Below are 18,475 nucleotides of genomic sequence, written 5' to 3' on the forward strand. Positions count from 1 at the left end.
GCAGAACTTTGTATATTGTGTTTTGAATTCAAATGTCCAGTATTCAGAATACTTTGGTTTTGTGCTGTCATATGACCTTTTCTCTATTTTCTTTCAAAATGAAAACAGGCAACTTAAATGTGGTGAAAGCAGCATATGGTATACTTGCTTTCATAGGTCAGGGCATTAAGTATAAGGGTCAAGGTGCAGCTTTATAGGACTTTGGTTAGGTCACATTTGGAGTATTGCATTCACTTTTTTCCAGGATGGACGAATCAAATATTAAAAGGCATAGGTTTAAGGTGAGAGGGGAAAAGTTTAAACCACATGTGCAGGGCATAGTGTTTTTTTTTTTTTGCATAGAGGGTGGCAAATGCCTGGTACATGCTGCCAGGGGTGGTGGTTGAGGCAGATAAAATAAGGCATTTAAGAGACTTCTGGATAGGCATTCTGGTTATGCAGGGAATGGAGGGATATGGATTCAATGCAGGCAGATAAGAGTTAGTCTTAGCATAATGTCCATCACAGATATTGTGGGCATAAAGGCTGTTCTTGTGCTGTACTGTTCTATACAAAACCATCATCACTTTAAAAATATCTGAATCACCGAGGCATCTGTACACAACATTTTTACGTTCAAATTAAAAGAACATTCTCTGAAGTATTCTGTCAAATTAATCAACACTAGGTTGCTTGTTTAAAGTACAGTACAAGCCTCCTGTGTCAATCTAAGCCTCAAATGGTCCATCAATTAGCTGGATTTACAGGTCAATTTATCAGTGATGGCCTGGAATACCATAGAATGTTTGGTTCAGATACAAAACTAGCAAGTCTGTCATTGACCTTTAACAAGTCAGAACACCCTTCTCATTTTGATCACTTACAAAAGAGAGCCCTGCTTTTCTTTTCATCTTCCTCCAATATGATGCTAACATGATACAACTGCAAATATGGTTTGAAGGTTTGCCACATGGATATACAAAGTTGGCAAGTTTCAATTACAGTCCAAAAGTGTGAATAAAATGCTGCCATCCTCCTGATAGCAACACAAAATACATGCAGTGAGTATAATTTGTCTATCATTTTGAGATAGATCGCTTCACAAGCACTTGATAACTTCTCTGAAGCCAAAGATAGTAAAGAGCATCTCTAGCGTCCTCACCATTCTGTACTGCAGATGAATCTGCCCATGATAATATTTACAGAACTCAACTTGATGATCACACCAACGACTGAAGAACCTCTATTCCTTTTCTCTGACCATAAGATAGACACAAAAAGCTGGAGTAGCTCAGCGGGACAGGCAGCATCTCTAGAGAGAAGGAATGGGTGACGTTTCAGGTCTAGACCCATGCTGTCTGACCCACCACGTTACTCTGGATTTTTGAATCTATGTCTGGCAATTACATTGTTCAAATTTGCATTAGCACTATGAACAGTTCTACAATTTCCATCTGCATGCTATCCAGTCAGCAGAAAGGCATTAGATGATTACAATCGAGCCATTTACAATGTATAGTTACATGATAAAGGAATAATGTTTGGTGCAAGGTAAAGTCCGCAACGTCCGATCAAGGATAGACCGAGGGTCACCAAAGACCAAGGGGTATTGTACAATGGAGCATTGAGTATTCAGTATTAGGACCATGACTTGATTGCAAGAGCATAATTTCCAAATCTGAAGTAACACAAAAAATGGAAGCATAATGAACTGGGAGGAGGATAATATGAGATTTCGAGATATAAACTGACTGAGAGATGCAAAGTGTTATATTTTGGTCTCATGAGAAAATGCAATCCAAATAAGCGGGCACATTTATTAAAGCAGTGCAAGAACAGATCTGGCGAATATTCATGCATTGTTTTTTGAGAGTGGCATAGAAGTTGGAAACAAATACCAAATCCCAGCATTTTAAATAGAAACTAGACCAAGTGCAGACCCGTTGGGTCTGTTCCCCCAACGTGCGGTTTGGGGGGGGGGGGGGGGGGGGGCGGGCGGCATGCTGCGTCACTTGGTTCAGCCACAACTGGAGTTGGGTATCAGTTCTCGAAACCACATGTAGGAGACGCTAAAGTAGATGCTGTTACCGAGAGCATTAAACAAGTTGCTGGTAGAACTTAGCGATCCAACGCAGGTTTTCGACCAAAAATGACTACAGATACAGTTCAACCTGCTGAGTTCCTTAAGCAGATTGTTTGTTGCTCTGGAAACTGCATATTAGGAAAGTTGTACATAGCTTTATTAGGTCACAGGTATCGAGACCAGAACATTTTCTTTACATGCGTAAGACATTTGCTAAAGGAAATCTAGGGATGCAGGACTTCAATAATGTGCAAAGACTGGAAAAGCTGGAGGTTATTCTCCTTCAAACAAAGATTCAGACAGGATCCATGAAGGAAAAACCATAGAGTATTGACAAAAGATAGAGGAAAAGTATTACCATGGCATAGAGGTGAAGAATTACAGGACATAAAATGAAGGTAATTTGTAAAAGAATCAAAACTGACATGAGGAACATTTTCTTTAAAGCAAGGCGAACATTAAGGATTTGGAATGTACTCACAGGGCTAATAGGATATAATTATGGGACTTGCTTATATATCTGAAAGCCAAGTGCCAAGAATGTTTGTCATATGGACTGGATAGGAAGCAAAATATTGAAATTATTACCAATTATCTGCTTTACAGACACATTAGATGCTACCATGACAGTATATGGCTACCAAGTCATACTGGACCATGACAGTGAAAGGAAAAAAACTGCAGGCAATGGGGAGATGCAGGGGAAAATTCTGCAGACTTAATGGACTGAACAGTCTTCCCCCTGCATCAGATTCTGTGAAATCAGGTTGCAAGAAAAAGGCAAATCTTTTAAATTCAGTTTTAAATTAATTTTTAGTGTATATTTTACTGTTGTATATTGTACTAAACCTAGAAAAAGTAAATGTTACAATATCTTTGTTTAAAAATAGTCCCAAGTGTTCGCAAATATAAGAGCTTTGTCAAATTTCTAAAGGCAGTGATTGCCAGTGCCGAGTACCCACTCACCCCCTCCCACTGCCATTCCTTGCTCGGCCATTCCAAAGTCCTGGCAGTCCAACTCCCAGAGACCATGTCTAAGCAGCAGCAGAAAATTAGTGCCCAAAAGCAGACAACCAGCAACTTTGAAACACTTGATTAAGTATCCTGCTTCCTGCAAGCTTCTACTTTTAAAGCCGAACAGAAAACCAAACTCATCAAGACTGCCAACAGCAATGAACAGTTTGTTTTAAGTAAACAAAAAGATTCCAGGTAGTAATTAGTGTACATCTTTCCAAATAAATAATAGGTTTACTTTGATGTTACTGAATTAACATATGCATCAATGTGGACATGTAATTAGTTCCAACGTGCAGAGCTAACAAACACAAATGAAATTCAACAAAATTTACAAAAAGGCTTTCAAAGGGTATTTTTAGTCATTTCTCCAAACCCTTCTCCCTCCTCCCAAAGAGACGGAGCTTTGAGGCGAATATTCAAAGATGTAGGATTATATATTGGTTGAGCAAGCCAGGTAGCTTTCCAAAATGCAAATTGCGATATGAAACATAGAACAATTTCAGGTTCATAAGGTGGTCTGGATGTTTTTTGGCACATTGGCCTTCTGCAGTTAGGGTTTCGAGTATAGAAGTTGAGATGTTATGTTACAGCTCTACAAGGCACTGGTAAGGCCACAGTTGGGGTTGTGTTCAGTTTTGGTCACCCTGTTATAGGAAAGATGTTGTTAAGTTGGAAAGGGTACAGAGATTTACTTGGATATTGGCAGGGCTTGAGGGGTTGAGCAAAATTGTGTGGTTGGGCAGGCTAGGACTGTATTCTTTGGAACAGTGAGGATACAGTGAAGAAGGCAGCAGGATTTAGATCGGTTACAAGTATGGGTGGAGAAATGGCAGATGGAGTTTAATCTGAACAAGTTTGAGTTGTTGCACTTTGGGAAGTCGAATGTAAAGGGAAAGTATACGGTTAATGCCTGGCCCCTCAGCACTGAAAAATAGGGAAGTTATGATACAGCTTTATAAGATATTGGCTGGGCCAAATCAGGAATATTGTGTATAGTTTTGGTCAGCACAGTCTACAATTGTTCTGGGGAGGATACAGAGCAGATTCAATAGGATGTAGTGTTACAGTTCACAGGGAGAGACTGGATAGGTTGAGTAAATTTTGCTTCAAAGCAGAAGTATCCATAATCAGATTGCATAGTTTAAGTTACGAAATTTAAGTGATGAAACATTTTTTTTTATCCAGAAGGTGACTGAAATTTGGAACACATTGCCTTTAAGGATGGTGCGACAAAGATTCTCACTGCATCTGGATGGCATTTGAATCACCAAGGCATAGTGGAGCTGTCCCACTTAGGCGACTCTTTAGGCGACTGCCAGGGACTAATTTTAATGGAATTCACCTACGACAGCACCTACGTCAACCTATGACCGCAAAAATTGTCGCCACTGTCCCCGAAAATTTTTCAACATGTTGTTGACATGTTGTGGGACAGGCCCATTAAGGCTATGGGCCAAGTGCTGGTAAATGGTTGGTATGGACAGGGTGGTGTGTGTAGCCTGTTTCTTTGCTGCCTGCTTATGATTTAACAGTACAAACCACCTCTTGAGAATAAGCCATTTTTTCAGAAGAAAGCTTTTCTGTTTTATTGTAACAACAACAATGTTCTTGTTATATTGTTGCATCAATCGGCAAAAAAAAACCTCAAAGAAAGCATTGTGGTAAGCTACATCTGCTAAAAAGCAATAGACATGGAATACTAAAAGCAGTAAAAATGGAGATATAACAGACTGTAGATGCTGGAATTTTGAGCAATAAACAAAATGCTGAAGGGACTCAGTGGGTCAAGCAACATCTGTGCAGGAAAAAGGACAGGCGACGATTTGGGTCGCAAGGTCTAGTTCTCTCCACAGATGTTGTTTGATCTGCTGAGCTCCTTCAGCAGTTTGATTATTGCTCAGGATTCTAGCGCTCTTGTATCTGCATTTTACTCCTCCACTGCTAAATGCCTTTGGAGTACACACTTTGAAGAAGTTCTCCTATTGCCGACAAGAGTACTGAGAGTCCCTCTCTCACTGCTCCTCCCACTGTGATCCCTATTGCTCCTTGACCATGTTTTTGCTGAGGAAGCAGATCTCTACGCATCATTTTTACAAAGTTTATTTAATTACAGGCAAAAGGACACGAGGATCAGTCAATGATTTTGAGAATTATTTTCTCAAGAAATGCAGTTTTGATATCTATATCACGATATCTATATAGGCAATTATCATGCAGAGAATGCAGAAAGGGTTTACCAAAGAGTGGTGGGTGCCTGGTACACAAGACCAGGGGTTGTGGTGAATGCAGATGTAATTTAAGAATCTCTTAGATAGGCACATGGATTTGCAAGGAATGGAAGAATATGGCTCGTGCAGGCAGAGGAGATTAATATTTACTTTAAGTTGAAACAAATAATGCAATGCTGATTTTATTTTTTAAAGTGCTGGAGTAATTCAGCGGATCAGGCAGAATCCCTGTAGAACGGATTTGATGTTTTGGGTCGGGACCATTTTTAAGACTGAACCGTCATGACCTGAAACATCACCTATCCATGTTCTCCAAGGATGCTGCCTGACCTGCTGAGTTACTCCAGCACGTTGCAACAACATATGCATCATGTTCGGCAAAGATATTGCAGGCCAAAGAACAGCTACCTTTGCTTTTTTGGTCAAAATAACAAATAATTTATGTACACAACCATTTTCATTGTGGAAAAAGTTACATAATCAGTTCTAACTAATTTATTCAAATACCAAAAGGATAATTTAAATACAATTCAAGTAGAAGAGAGGTAAAGAAGGCCTACGGTATGCTTGCCTTCATCGGTTGGGGCTTGTATAAGAGTCAGGAAGGTGCATTGCAACTTTACAGAACCTTGGTTACGCCACATTTGGATATTGTGATCTGATCTAGTCACTCCATCACAGGAACAATCTGGAGGCTTTGGAGAAGGTGCAGAAGTGATTTACCAGAATTCTACCTGAATTAGAAGTATCAGGTTTCAGGAGTGGTTGGATCGTTTTCTGTGTAGAGTGGATGTTGAAGGAAGACCTGCTAAAAGCATATGAAATGAGGAGATATATACATAGGGTATATAATCAGAACCTTTCCTCCCCGGGGTGGTAATGTCAAAGATTAGAAGGCATAGTTTTAAGGTGAGGGGGGTGAAAATTTTAAAAAGAGATGTGTGGGGCAAATATTTTTTTTAATAGTGGTGGGTGCCTGCAGTAGTGATGAAAGCAGATACCACTGACATTTCAGGGGCTTTTACAGAGGCACATGGATATGCAAGGAGCGGAGGGATATGGATCACTTGCAGGCTAAGGAGATCAACTTGACATCATGTTCTGTATATACATTGTGGGTCAAAGCGCATGTTCCTCTGCTCTGCTGTTCATTGGTCCATGTTCTATGAAACAACAATGCTTTTTATTGGAATAGAAATTGACAGTAATTTTATTAAAAAATGGTTCTCCAAATCAACTTCAGATATTTTGGATGGAAAAGCATGCTGTTCCATCAATGAAGAAATTACACCAAATGTTTGCTATTAGCCATTGTGCATCAGATTTTAGAGCAAAATCCGATTTCCGACTGGAATGGATCAAAGTTGCAAAATAAAGTTCCTGCTATCATGCACTGCAAAATAATAATACAACAAAAACAACTGAATATATTAGGGCGTTTAAAATAACAGCAGCAATAATTTTATATACCTTTCACCTATAACAAAATTCATCAGTGATATTTCATTAAACATTATAAATGTAACAATTTTTTAATTATGTACTTTTGCATAAACTGGGTAATGTGTAAGGAATAAGACCAGTAACATAGTCTTGGGGAACTAAATAATATTTTACCTGCTATTACAAAACAATCCTTCCAGCTTCCTATTATCAAGTTGGCTAATTCACTATATTTTAGCACATGATGGCAGACTGGATTACTAGTTTCTGTAAATAAAACAAAAATAAAATATTAGTGTTTTCTGATATGATAGTTTTGCACTATTACAAAGTAACTTGTAAGTTCATGTTTTTTCAAACTGGTTTGAAGAAAAACCTTGTTGTATACACACAAAATGAGCGCCATGTTCACGAGATTTGGTTTCTCAGGTAAGAATAATCTAAGGACCCATTGGAAAGATGAGTGGATTTTGCTTGATAGCCTGGTCAACATACAACTCATATTCAATACAATGAAAACAAATAATCTCAGATTTGTCTCAGTGCGAGCTTAAAAGTCCTGAACAGAAATAAAGCCAATTATGTTGGGATAATTTAGCTAAATTTTATGGGGAAGATAGATTATAACATTTGCCAGAAGACAAGCATTTCAAAATTTCAATATTCTCGGTGAAGTAAATACAATTCCAAATTTACAAAATTGATCCAATGGTAGTTAACTGGGGTGGTGAAAGGCAATATTAGATAAGCAGCAGCTTACAATTTTGCCAAAAGTAATATGTAGACTGTAATGGAAATTTCAAACTTTTCCAAGCTTCAGCTTTTCATTGCCATTACTACACAGGCAGGGAGGAGTAGAATTTACGCAGATGATAACAAAAACGAATCCTCCAGTCGTTCTTTCCAGTTTAATTGATTCATTGTTGAATTAGTTGTACAGACAAAGAAGTGAACATACCAGATCCTCTTTATTTTATATACAAATTGTAGCTTTCTATTCTTACTTTCTGATCTGGTAAAAACTGTATTCTTTCTCCCGTGCCCGCTCCAGTCTGATTTGACCACTCCCTGTGGTTTTGCTACATGTAACATTCATCTACGTATCAAAAGCCCACTTCCAAGTGTTCAAAATAATTCTGCAAGAAATATTTAGGCAGAATAATAAAATATGCTAAAAGTAACTAGCCTAAGCATGAATGGCTCCTACATAGACACCCTGAAGTAGATCAGCATAATGTGAAAGGGATATTAGAACGTCATGGCAAACAACTTGCAAATGAAAATCTGTTGGAGCCTGTGCCATGAAGATCACAAGAGGAGATGCACCTAAACAGCTTACTACGACAAAGCGTTTGAACGCATTCTTCTACATCGAGATAGTGATAATAGCCATTTTAAAAAGATAGCAAAACGGAGTGCAGCATTAAATAGGCAAGGCATATAAGACCATTGACATAATGCGGGCAAATGGGGTTAGTGTAGTTGGATATAAAAGTTGACTTGGACGTGGTGGGCATAACAGTCACCGAGTCTATGACTCCCAGCTGCCCCCATAAACCCATTGATTAAATAACATTGTTTTCAGCTTATTCTCAAAGCAACCCTGCCACACTTCAAACATATTCCTCATCATACCCATTCTGCTCCCAAACTCTATGGAACTTCAACGATTTTCTCCTTTCACAAAAATTAATATGCTGGCAGAACCCAGCGGGTCAGGCAGCACATCTGGGGAGGCAATGGACAGACGACATTTCAGGTTGGGACTCTTCTTCAGACTTGTTTTTTCTTCACTTAGTTCCGAGTAAAGGTCTTTGACCCAAAACAATAACTCAATTTGTATTTTTACTAATGGTGCCTGACCTACTGAGTATTTCCAACATTTTCTGTTATAAAATAAAAAGGGAAAGTAAGACATTTGTTTTCACACAAATTTCAAGTCACATCTAATGTAGTTTTAGATTTTTTTGCAATCACAGAAATTAGATACTCAAATTATTAGGAAAACAAAAGAGGCTGTCATTGCTGAATCTGGAACACAAATTTATTGGGAGGCTTTAAATAGTTGTAAATGCAAGCTTAGCCAAACCTGTTTTTTTATCCCATAATATAATGCTCACTTTGTTCTATGCATCTCTTGGATCTATTTGCATGCTCTTTGTGCATGTCCCAGTGAATCTGGATCCTAGAATATACTGTAAGCAGACAAACCTATCTAGATCAGAAAATCATAGGATTTTGACCCTGTCTATCAGGAAATGTGCAACAGGATATGAAGAATTATACGCTTATTCCAATTCATGCGATTTCATTGGAAGTGCTTTACTATCCAATACATAAAATCTAATATTCAACTTAAAATATTGTGACCTACATTTGCAATGTAGAATGAAAGCAATATTCAGCCCACTCATGGGTAGGACCTCCAGATAGTGGTATTCTGTTGTTTCTTACTCCCAATGGAATAAATTCCAAATCTAATGTGTGACACTTGCCTCCCACTTGCTTCAAAGTCAAAACATTTCAGGCATTTGGATTGTTTGAAATAAATTATTGCAATCGAAATTAGCTCCAGGGAAGATAGAAAAGTTCAGAGATGGAGGCTATTGGGTGATAGGTGGAAAAAGATAAGGAAGTGATTAGGCAGATGATAAGTCCAGCTGGACATGAGGGTGAAGACAGATTTCAAGTATTGTTAAAGATCTGATTTCAACAATAGAAATGTGCTAAAATACACATGTTTACCACATCAATTAAAACTCTGATTTTAAATAAAATAATGCAATCTAAATATTAACAGTTGAAGCCACTTCACCACTAGTCCTATATTACTTGCGTATACCACAAAGTTTACAGAAAATTTAAGAATTTGTTTTATAGCACTTGTTTCATGCAAAACAAAACTGAAAAAGCCTAATTGTACTGGAGGCTATTTAAGCAATGAAGACTTTAGCAGATGAACAGAACAAAGATATAAAAGAAAAAGGACAATGGGTAAATCTAGGTCTGTTCATTTCATGAAAACTCCTTTATGTTTATTAATGGATATACTGTTAAAGAAAGACATGTTTGTACCACAGTGAAATGATCATTGTGGGACCAATGAGAATGGTAGGACAAATCAGATACAGGGGCCGATGAGTGCAATGATGGGCCAAGTACCATCCTGCAACAACAATGTGTTTAGTTCTCAGTTCCTGCAAGATTAGCAGGAAGAAAAACTGCATGAGAAAAGTGAGTGTTACACAGTGGCGAGCCTTACTTGACGCAAATGTCGAACATAGTTGCTGCACAACTCACCGAGTCCCTTCAGCAATTCATTTATTGCTCCAAATTTTACAACATCTACAGTCTCTTGCCTCCAAATGTATTCATGTCATCAGTTAAAGTTTGGTGCCAAGGTGACAAAAAATAAGGAATTAAAAAGGAAAATAAAATCAAGTGTGCAGCTGAACTCCAAGTGTAGCTAGATGACACAATGAATATGACAGTGTTCACCATACATTGCACTGCCTATCACCAAACACACCCATTCATTAAATACTTTTCACACATCAGTAACATTTGCCTTAGCTTGGGCTGCAAAAACAAATGCTGAAAGATGTGTTCTAACAATTTTTACTATATCCCGACTTCACAATAAAAAGAATAAATTAAATTATGAAGGTGTGGCATTCAGGAACAGCAGATTTGATGCGCGGCCAACTAGTCTCCAAAAGTCTTTAATCTTAGTTAAGATATAAAAATCAAAATTTTAAAGCCTTTTCAAACAACTTGAATGTTTATCAATGATCAAAACAATACGACTGTCAAATTAAGATCTGAATGAATGATGTTTAAATAGCGCAAACAAGTGATTATAGATCTGCTGATGAAATGTTTCTTGCACACCATTCTTATTCTTTCAACATTCTTTCTCTTGTTTAGCTGTTTGGTACAATACAGCCTGTAAAGTGCAGACATCCAAGTGCCGTAAGATTAAGAATGCATCTTGCTGATCTAAATTCAAAGTAATACATACGTAATGTATCACAGTCACCATTACAGAATTTTAAGTAAGTGCAGCCAATTGGAATTATTTTCAAACACATATCACATTATAGTTTAACCTGAAGGCTCTGTTAACCTTCAACTTGGCAAGAAAACAGCAGTTTCGAATACTTGCACATTGAGACATCATTCGTGATATTATCATTACACTTTGCAAAAGGTCATGTAATATCTGTATTAAAAAGACAATGTGTTACAATTCAGTGGGAAACTTAACCTTTAACAGAAAATGAAACATTTCTGTCCAAGGCCAGCAAGTTGAACTGGTTGATGTCTTTATATCAATCCACACACCGGGTACAAATACACATAATTAAATTATTCTAACAAATAAATGTTTTAGTGAAATTCCTAATTCCTAATTCTTAATGAAAACAACTGTGGTGTACAGAACATAACAGTTGCTGCAAATCTGAAATGAAAGAGTATTTTAGCAGCTCAAGCACCATTAACTGAGACAGGGAAACCAAGTAAACATTACAAGTTGATGAACCTAATCAGAACTGGCTACTTCTGCCAGATAAAAAATGCTGGAATAACTCAGCAGACCAGGAAGTATCTCTGGAGAACATGGATGGGTGATGTTTTGGCTCGGGTCTTTCTTCAGACTGGGTTACTCCAGCAATTTGTGTCGTTTTTGTAAACCAGCATCGTTCTTTGTTTTTTCATAGTTCTGGTAAGGCTGGTTATTTAAATCAACATTCAGTCAAAGGGATTGCAACATATTTCAGCCTATCTATTTTCAGTTTTGAAGTAAATCACTATATTCCAGGCAACATCTGGTGAATCTCATCTGGACTCCCTATGTTCTACCACATCCTTTCTATTGTATGTCAACCAGAACAATACATAATAGTTCCAGTGCAGCCTAACTAATGTTTTGCACAGCTGCAATATAACTCTCATGCTCAACGTCTCAGTCTATGAAGGCAAGAATGTCAAAATGCCTTCTACAGTCCTTAATTCACCAGCGACACCAATTTCAGAGAATTATGAATGCAGACCCTCCTCATGACCCTGCCATCTCAAAATGCATTAACTCACTCATGTCTAGATTAAATTACCTTTGTCACCACTCTGCCCAACTTCACGGCTGTTTTATGTTTCTCTGTATCCTTCGATAACCTTCTTTGCTATTTATGATTCCATCAATTTTCGTGTTGACAAACAACAAAAGTCCCAGCGGTATCTCACTGGTTACAGACTTTCAGGCAGAAAAACAACCCTCCACTGCTATCCTCTGCATGTTGTCACCAACCCCATTTGGGTCCATTTGCTAACACACCTTGAATTCCATGTTCTTTCTCTGTCTGGAGCCGCCGACCTGTAAGAAACATGCCAAATGCTGTATGAAAGTCTATGTAAACCATAATGACCTTTCTGCCTCCATCAATGTTTTTACTTAACATCTGAAAAATCTCAAGCTCATTTACGAGATATGATCTCTGCTGCACAAAACAATGCTGACTCCTCCTAAGCAGATCATGCCTTTCCAAGGGTCCACAAATACAATAATCTTTCTACTATGGATGCCAAGATCACCAACCTGAAGCTTCCTGGCTTATCGCACAAAAATTCCTGTAAGGGGCCCAGCAATCTTCTTGCTTCCTGTAATATCGCAGATTAGATCCTTGGAGGGTTTGCTCATTCTCCCCAATCCAGGCTCAGGTTTCCTTCGGAATCCTGGCGACATGGAGATAGGTGGGATAACTAACTGCTGCAGATTGTCCCTGGTGCAAGGAGAGATGATCAGTATTTAGATAGATATAATTTAGATATGATATATTGCCACACAACCAGGGTCGGTGGAATTTGGGTTGTCAGCAGCGGTACAATAATAAAGAACACACAATAAAGCTGTAACACAAACATCCACCACAGCATTCACCACTGTGGTGGAAGGCACAAAATGTGGCCAGTCCTCCTCCATTTCCCCCCCGTGGACAGGACCAGAGTCCAGAGTCAGTCCAGGATCGACTCTTCCTCACCGGAGACCGCGGCTTTAAGATGGTGTAGGCCGCAGGCCGGCGGTCGAGATTTAAAGACTCCGCTGCAGCCAGAAGCACCGTAGACTGCAGGGCCGGCGGTCGAAGCTCCCCTCCAGGGGTGATGGTAAGTCCATGCCGGACCCGCGGTAGAAGTTGGCCGCGGGCCGGCAGTGATGGCTTCTTCTTCCCCCGGGTCCCCCACGAGGGATCCCGAGCTGTAGACGCCGCACCAGACGCAGCCCCGGGCCAGCGAAACGGAGCGCTCCCCTCCAGCGAGGGCTCACCTGCTCCACAACGAGAGTCCACGCTGCGCCCGCCGCTGAAGCCCCGGGCGTGTCTCCGGGAAAGGCCGCGTCGATCCTTGATGTTAGGCCATGGGGGAGGCGACCTGGAAAAACTCGCCTCTCCATGGAGGAGGCGACCGAAGCGGTTTTCCCCTTACCCCCCACACCACCCCCCACACAAAACACACGAAGGAACATTAAATACATACTTTAAAACATACTAAAAAAAAAAATTTTTAAAAAAAGGTTGAAAAAAGTGACGCGCTGCTGACATGGCTGCTGCCAGAGCAGCGCCCCCTAATGGAAACATGGTTCCAGACTTGTTCTAGCCAGTGGTTTCTTCACCCCCCCCCCCCCCAACAACTATTACATTCAATTGATCATTAGATTTCCATCATCTCTAGTTTTTCACCATTTGAAAATGCAGGGATGCTTCCTTACTGTTAGTTTCAAAATAAATCACCTCAGATTTAAATCTGCATCAAAATCTAATTCTCTTAAATTATTCAATTATTAATTCAAATATCTATCAATTTCCCGGATTTTATTTTCCTAGCTACATTTTGGCACAATTTAGCAAACCAGGACGTATGGCCAAATTATTTGCATTACCAAACAAGAAAGGTTATTAAGAATTTTTGAGAACCCAGTGTAGATTCCAATTGACCACCTGCAGCTTGGTTTCAATGTTGCATTGTCCCTGCTCTCCGTCATCTACTGACCATCTAATCATTTACGCAGCTCAATAATTTCAATTTCAATTTTAAGAGCACTAATTTTGAGCTAACAGTTTCTTTATGTGGAAATTTAGACGTCTTCTGCATCTTTCCTCAATCTATAAAAATAAATCCTGTACTGAGTGCACCTGAAATAACTTTTAATCCTGGTGTGGAAACAATCTCAGTAATTCTCCTTCCTTAATTTTAGTGAGTAGAGCCCCTTGCCCCCAATGAGTACACACCGATTTTATATTAAATTCCTTTTAAATATGTGCAACTATGTCCAACTTTGCCCACTTTGATATTGGTTTATTATTCTCACATATTCTACGATATAGGTGAACAATTTTATTTGCTGTCAGTCTCCTTCTCATCGTTTTAAAAGGTGCTCCATCACCATTTAGAAACTCAATTATTTCTTCATAAAATTAACATTGAATGTAATATGCTTAGCTACATATGCACTTCCTTATTCTTTTGGTCTATTACTCACTTAGTATATTATGGGTTATTCCCTTGTAGGTTGCAAAATATATCACTCCAGTAATCCATCTTGAATGTATTCAAGGAATTCTAAAGCTATCTGATTAACTTCTCCGTTCATCCCAATACATGTGAAAAATTAAGTCTCCCTTTAAATAATTTGCTTTTACCACCAGCACAACTAATGTTTCAACTGATATCCATCCTATTGGGATAGTAAAATAATATGTGTTTTATTGCCAGGTCAAACTTGAGTGAGAAATACATTATGCTATGAACCTCAAAGTTAATTTTTGCGATGTTCAGTTCAGAACTGTGCTTAAAATGGTACAATCTGAGGCTTCATTCTATCTTATTAATTCTAGCAGCCAAGCAAGTAGACAGGATCTATGCAAGAACAACAGAGGCTTTATTTTTCCACAACAGGCAATTCTGGCTCAGTGACCATAAAAAGTATTTTTGGAACCAGAGAGATACAACTGGATGGTGTTTACAGAACAATTGGAAGTTGATCCTGCCCCCATGAGAAATATAATCAAAACACTATGCGAATGAGAAAGACAAAGGAATGACTGTTATTCCTCACACATTTTAAAAAGTAATTAGGGACCTTGAGAGAATGTTTCATGGAAACAGAGGCTGCACAAAGATTAGCAGGTATGGAATAATTCAAAGGTAATCTCTAGCTATTGAGATATCATTTAATGACAATTTCAAACTCAGTGCTTAAATTGGAACAATACATTCAAAAATGTAACGAGGGGATGGGGTGGTTTGTAGCCATCAAGAGCACCAAGTACCTTTCCAAGATCAATTTGAGATACCAAGCTACAAAGACAGCCACAATTACCTGGACTATCAACTGTTATCTGAAATCTGGTGCAAAAAACAATTTACATAGAGATAAGACCACTCATGTGTAATGTTCAGAGGTCAATTTCCCAAGCCTCTGTTGCAACACCCACAATCACAACTTCAAAATTAATTTTGTTTTAATAATTACATTGCAATTATGGACTGGTTTTGATTACGTTTCACAAATAAGTTTAATTAAGTAAAATTATGGGCTAAGGTAGATTGAAATTAAGATAATTTAAAAAATCTTTTTTCAAAAAAATGACTTTAACATTACTCTATTTAAGATATATATTGCTATCTGGCCACCATGCACAATAGTTTGATCAAGTGTGTATAAATGGATAGGAGGGAATGGCGACTTTCAGTTTTTAGGTCAAAAGTGCAGCCACAGTCCCAAGTTAACCCATCAGGATCTAATCTTGCCAGGTACACAAAAATGCTGGAGAAACTCAGCGGGTGCAGCAGCATCTATGGAGCGAAGGAAATAGGCGACGTTTCGGGCCGAAACCCTTCTTCAGACTGATGGGGATCGGGGCTAATCTTGCCATGGTCTCAGTTTGAACTTCAAACCATGCTATCAAGTAGAATTACTATACGAATTCCTGATAAATTAATTTAAATACAGAATGTAATTACTAAGAAAATGTTAAACTAAAAAAAAAGGCAAGAAACAAATCACCACAAGGTACAGTAATGTATAGAGGTTGTTTCAACATTTTAAACTGGGCCAGTAAATTGTGTAAAGCTACTAAAATGGTATCACTACCCGAGGACAATGCAAATATTACATATTATGACCAGGGCAACCATATTTGCTTCAATTGAATTGTAATTGTCTTTTTAAATGTTCTCAGGTTCAGCAAAATCAATGAAGTCTTTATAGTTTAGATTCAGAATTGTAAATATTTAAATCATAAAACACAATATCCTGCAGATGCTGGAATCTGTAGCAATTAAGGAGAGCACCTATCTAGAGGAACAGCGAACAAGCCAACGTCTTATGTTCTATAATCACATTTGTTTAATCGTAAATTAAATTTAATTACTCCCATAACTTCGAATCAGTTCGATAGCATTACATAGTTTACATTCCTTTACTCACTTTCTTAACGATCTAATTTCTGCAGCGCAGGTTATGCACATTCTTTAAGCGTGCCACTGACAAAAAATCCAGAGGCAAAAGCTGCGTTATCACCAGAGGATCAGATATCGAAAGTACAAAACTAGTATTGAAATGCAACTGGACAGTTAACAGGGAATTAATAAAACATTTGACGACTATTTTGTTGGTTGCTTTCCCCAGTTGACCATCCAAACTGTGCTCGCCTTGGTTTAAGGACTGCTCCACTACTGGAGTTAATTTAATCTTCCAATCCTGCACAGAATGGGGTGACTTTGGTGGTAGATTGGTGTTAGCATATTTCAGATTGGCTGGCTTCCTTCAGAGTCTGTCCCATTGTTATATGGTCTCTGACATTCTTGTTATTTAGTTGATGTCGCCGCTCTCTGTACTATTGACTAAACGCCGCCCCGACCCCCAAGTGTGGACCCGGGCTGGCAGTGAGCAGCGAGGGGAGAGGAGGGGAACTCGCCCGCCCCACGCCACTGCCGGGAAGCCGGCTGCCGTCCGGCCTCGGGAGCAACGCTCCGGCGGGGTCCGGGCCTCCTCCCAGTACAGGGCTGCAGGCCCTGGAGCCGAGCCCGCACTCCCGGTCCGCGCCTTACCTTAGCCGCCTCTCCCTTCTCCATGCCCGCTACCCGACCCACGGCGGCCAGGCGCTGTCAGACGGTGACGGGGACCGCCGCCAGCTTCATGTTGTTGCTCGGGGTTGGGTGGATCCGCGTCGCATAAACACGTCGCTCGAACCCCGCCCCGCCGTCGCTACGGCCCCCGACGGAACCCGAACCGCTCAACACACACCGAGTGCGACCGCCGTCCCTCCCCTCGAAACAGGCGCTGGCTGTCCAGGAGTCTTCTCTCCCTGAACCCCGCCGCTGTTCGCCTCATGCCTCGGTGTCCTGCTCTTGTCATGAGAAACCAAGGAAACAAATAGCTGTGAGGAAATTTGAGCTGCAAATGGCGACAGGCTCGTTTTCGACCACTAGTGGAGATAATTTAATCTGCCAATCCTGCACAGAATGGGGTGATTTTGGTGGTAGATGGTGTTAGCACATTTCAGATTGGCTGGCTTCCTTCAGAGTCTGTGTCCCATTGTTATATGGTCTCTGACATTCTTGTTATTTAGTTGAAGACCCCCTACCATCACGAAACACTTTGTTTATTTAATGGCACCTGTCACAGTGAGTTTCCAAAACCACAATTATCCTTTCTTCAGGATGGCCTTGGACATGAGGATGGTTTGCTTCCACTCCAGCTCATTGGGTTCTGAGGACATTCGAAGCCAATACCATGCCCGAAATGATGCCACGGACAGATGGAGCAGGAAGTGGTGGAGGATAATATGAGAGGTTGTGCACAATTTTCACTGTTGAACTGGACACCCACTCGCTCCTGATGAGGGGACTCAAGGTTGCAGGTGCCATTCCAGATGCTTAGCCATTATGACCAACCATGGGCCAGCAATTCTATCAAACTATCCTTGAAGTATTTCCAAAGTCATCCAGGCAACTTCTTCTTGTGGCTTGTCATGGGGGCCTTAGTATTAGGTTTGTAAATGTCGTTGTGTGTCCAGATAGGCTGACAGAGTTGGATCAACATAGAACAGCACAGTACAGGGACAGGCCCTCCTGCCTACAATGTCTGTGCTCAACATGATGCCCAATTAATCTAATCTCCTCTGCACTGAATTCACATCCCTCTATTCGCCATATTTCCCTCTATTCGCTCCATATCCGTGTGCATATCTAATAACCTCTCGAATGCCACTGACAACATGAAAATCATCATAGTTGTGGATACTGAGGTGGATTATCAAAGGATAAGCATGATATTGATCAGTTGCTAATATGGACGGAGAAATGGTAAATGCCGTTTAATCTGGAAAAAATGTGAGGTGTTGCATTTTGGGAGATAAAATGTACGAGGAAAGTATACAGGCCTTTAAGAGTGTTGATGTACAGAGTTTTGCAAGAACACAATAGCATGAATGTCATGTTCTGTGTCTGAGAATTATATTTCAAATTATTCATTAGCCTAGCATTAACTGATCTTAACATTGCTACAACATACACAATATTACACCCAAGAAGGATTCCTTTCCTGCAGACATATCAAAGGAAACATCATCGATAAATCAGCTAGAGCATAGGAGAGCTCAGGGATGCTCGATGTCTACAATATATTCGTTTCTTTTCTTCATGCGTATGGCGTGCACATACGCAT

At 39.7% G+C, this 18,475-nt stretch overlaps 1 protein-coding gene across 6 annotated transcripts in view; it reads right to left on the minus strand.

Annotated features, from left to right (window-relative positions):
- secisbp2l (SECIS binding protein 2 like) overlaps positions 1-17,076 on the minus strand; it is a 55,030-nt gene extending 37,954 nt beyond the window's left edge. For 3 of the 6 annotated variants that reach the window (XM_033050459.1, XM_033050455.1, XM_033050454.1), the window contains exon 1: positions 16,858-17,006. In XM_033050459.1, coding sequence (XP_032906350.1) covers positions 16,858-16,881 — 24 coding nt within the window. In that variant the 5' untranslated portion in view covers positions 16,882-17,006. The other 3 variants (XM_033050458.1, XM_033050457.1, XM_033050460.1) reach the window with 3 other exon arrangements.
- Between the last annotated feature and the right edge of the window lie 1,399 nt (positions 17,077-18,475).

This window comes from Amblyraja radiata, chromosome 34, assembly GCF_010909765.2.
Source record: "Amblyraja radiata isolate CabotCenter1 chromosome 34, sAmbRad1.1.pri, whole genome shotgun sequence".
NCBI lineage: Eukaryota > Metazoa > Chordata > Chondrichthyes > Rajiformes > Rajidae > Amblyraja > Amblyraja radiata.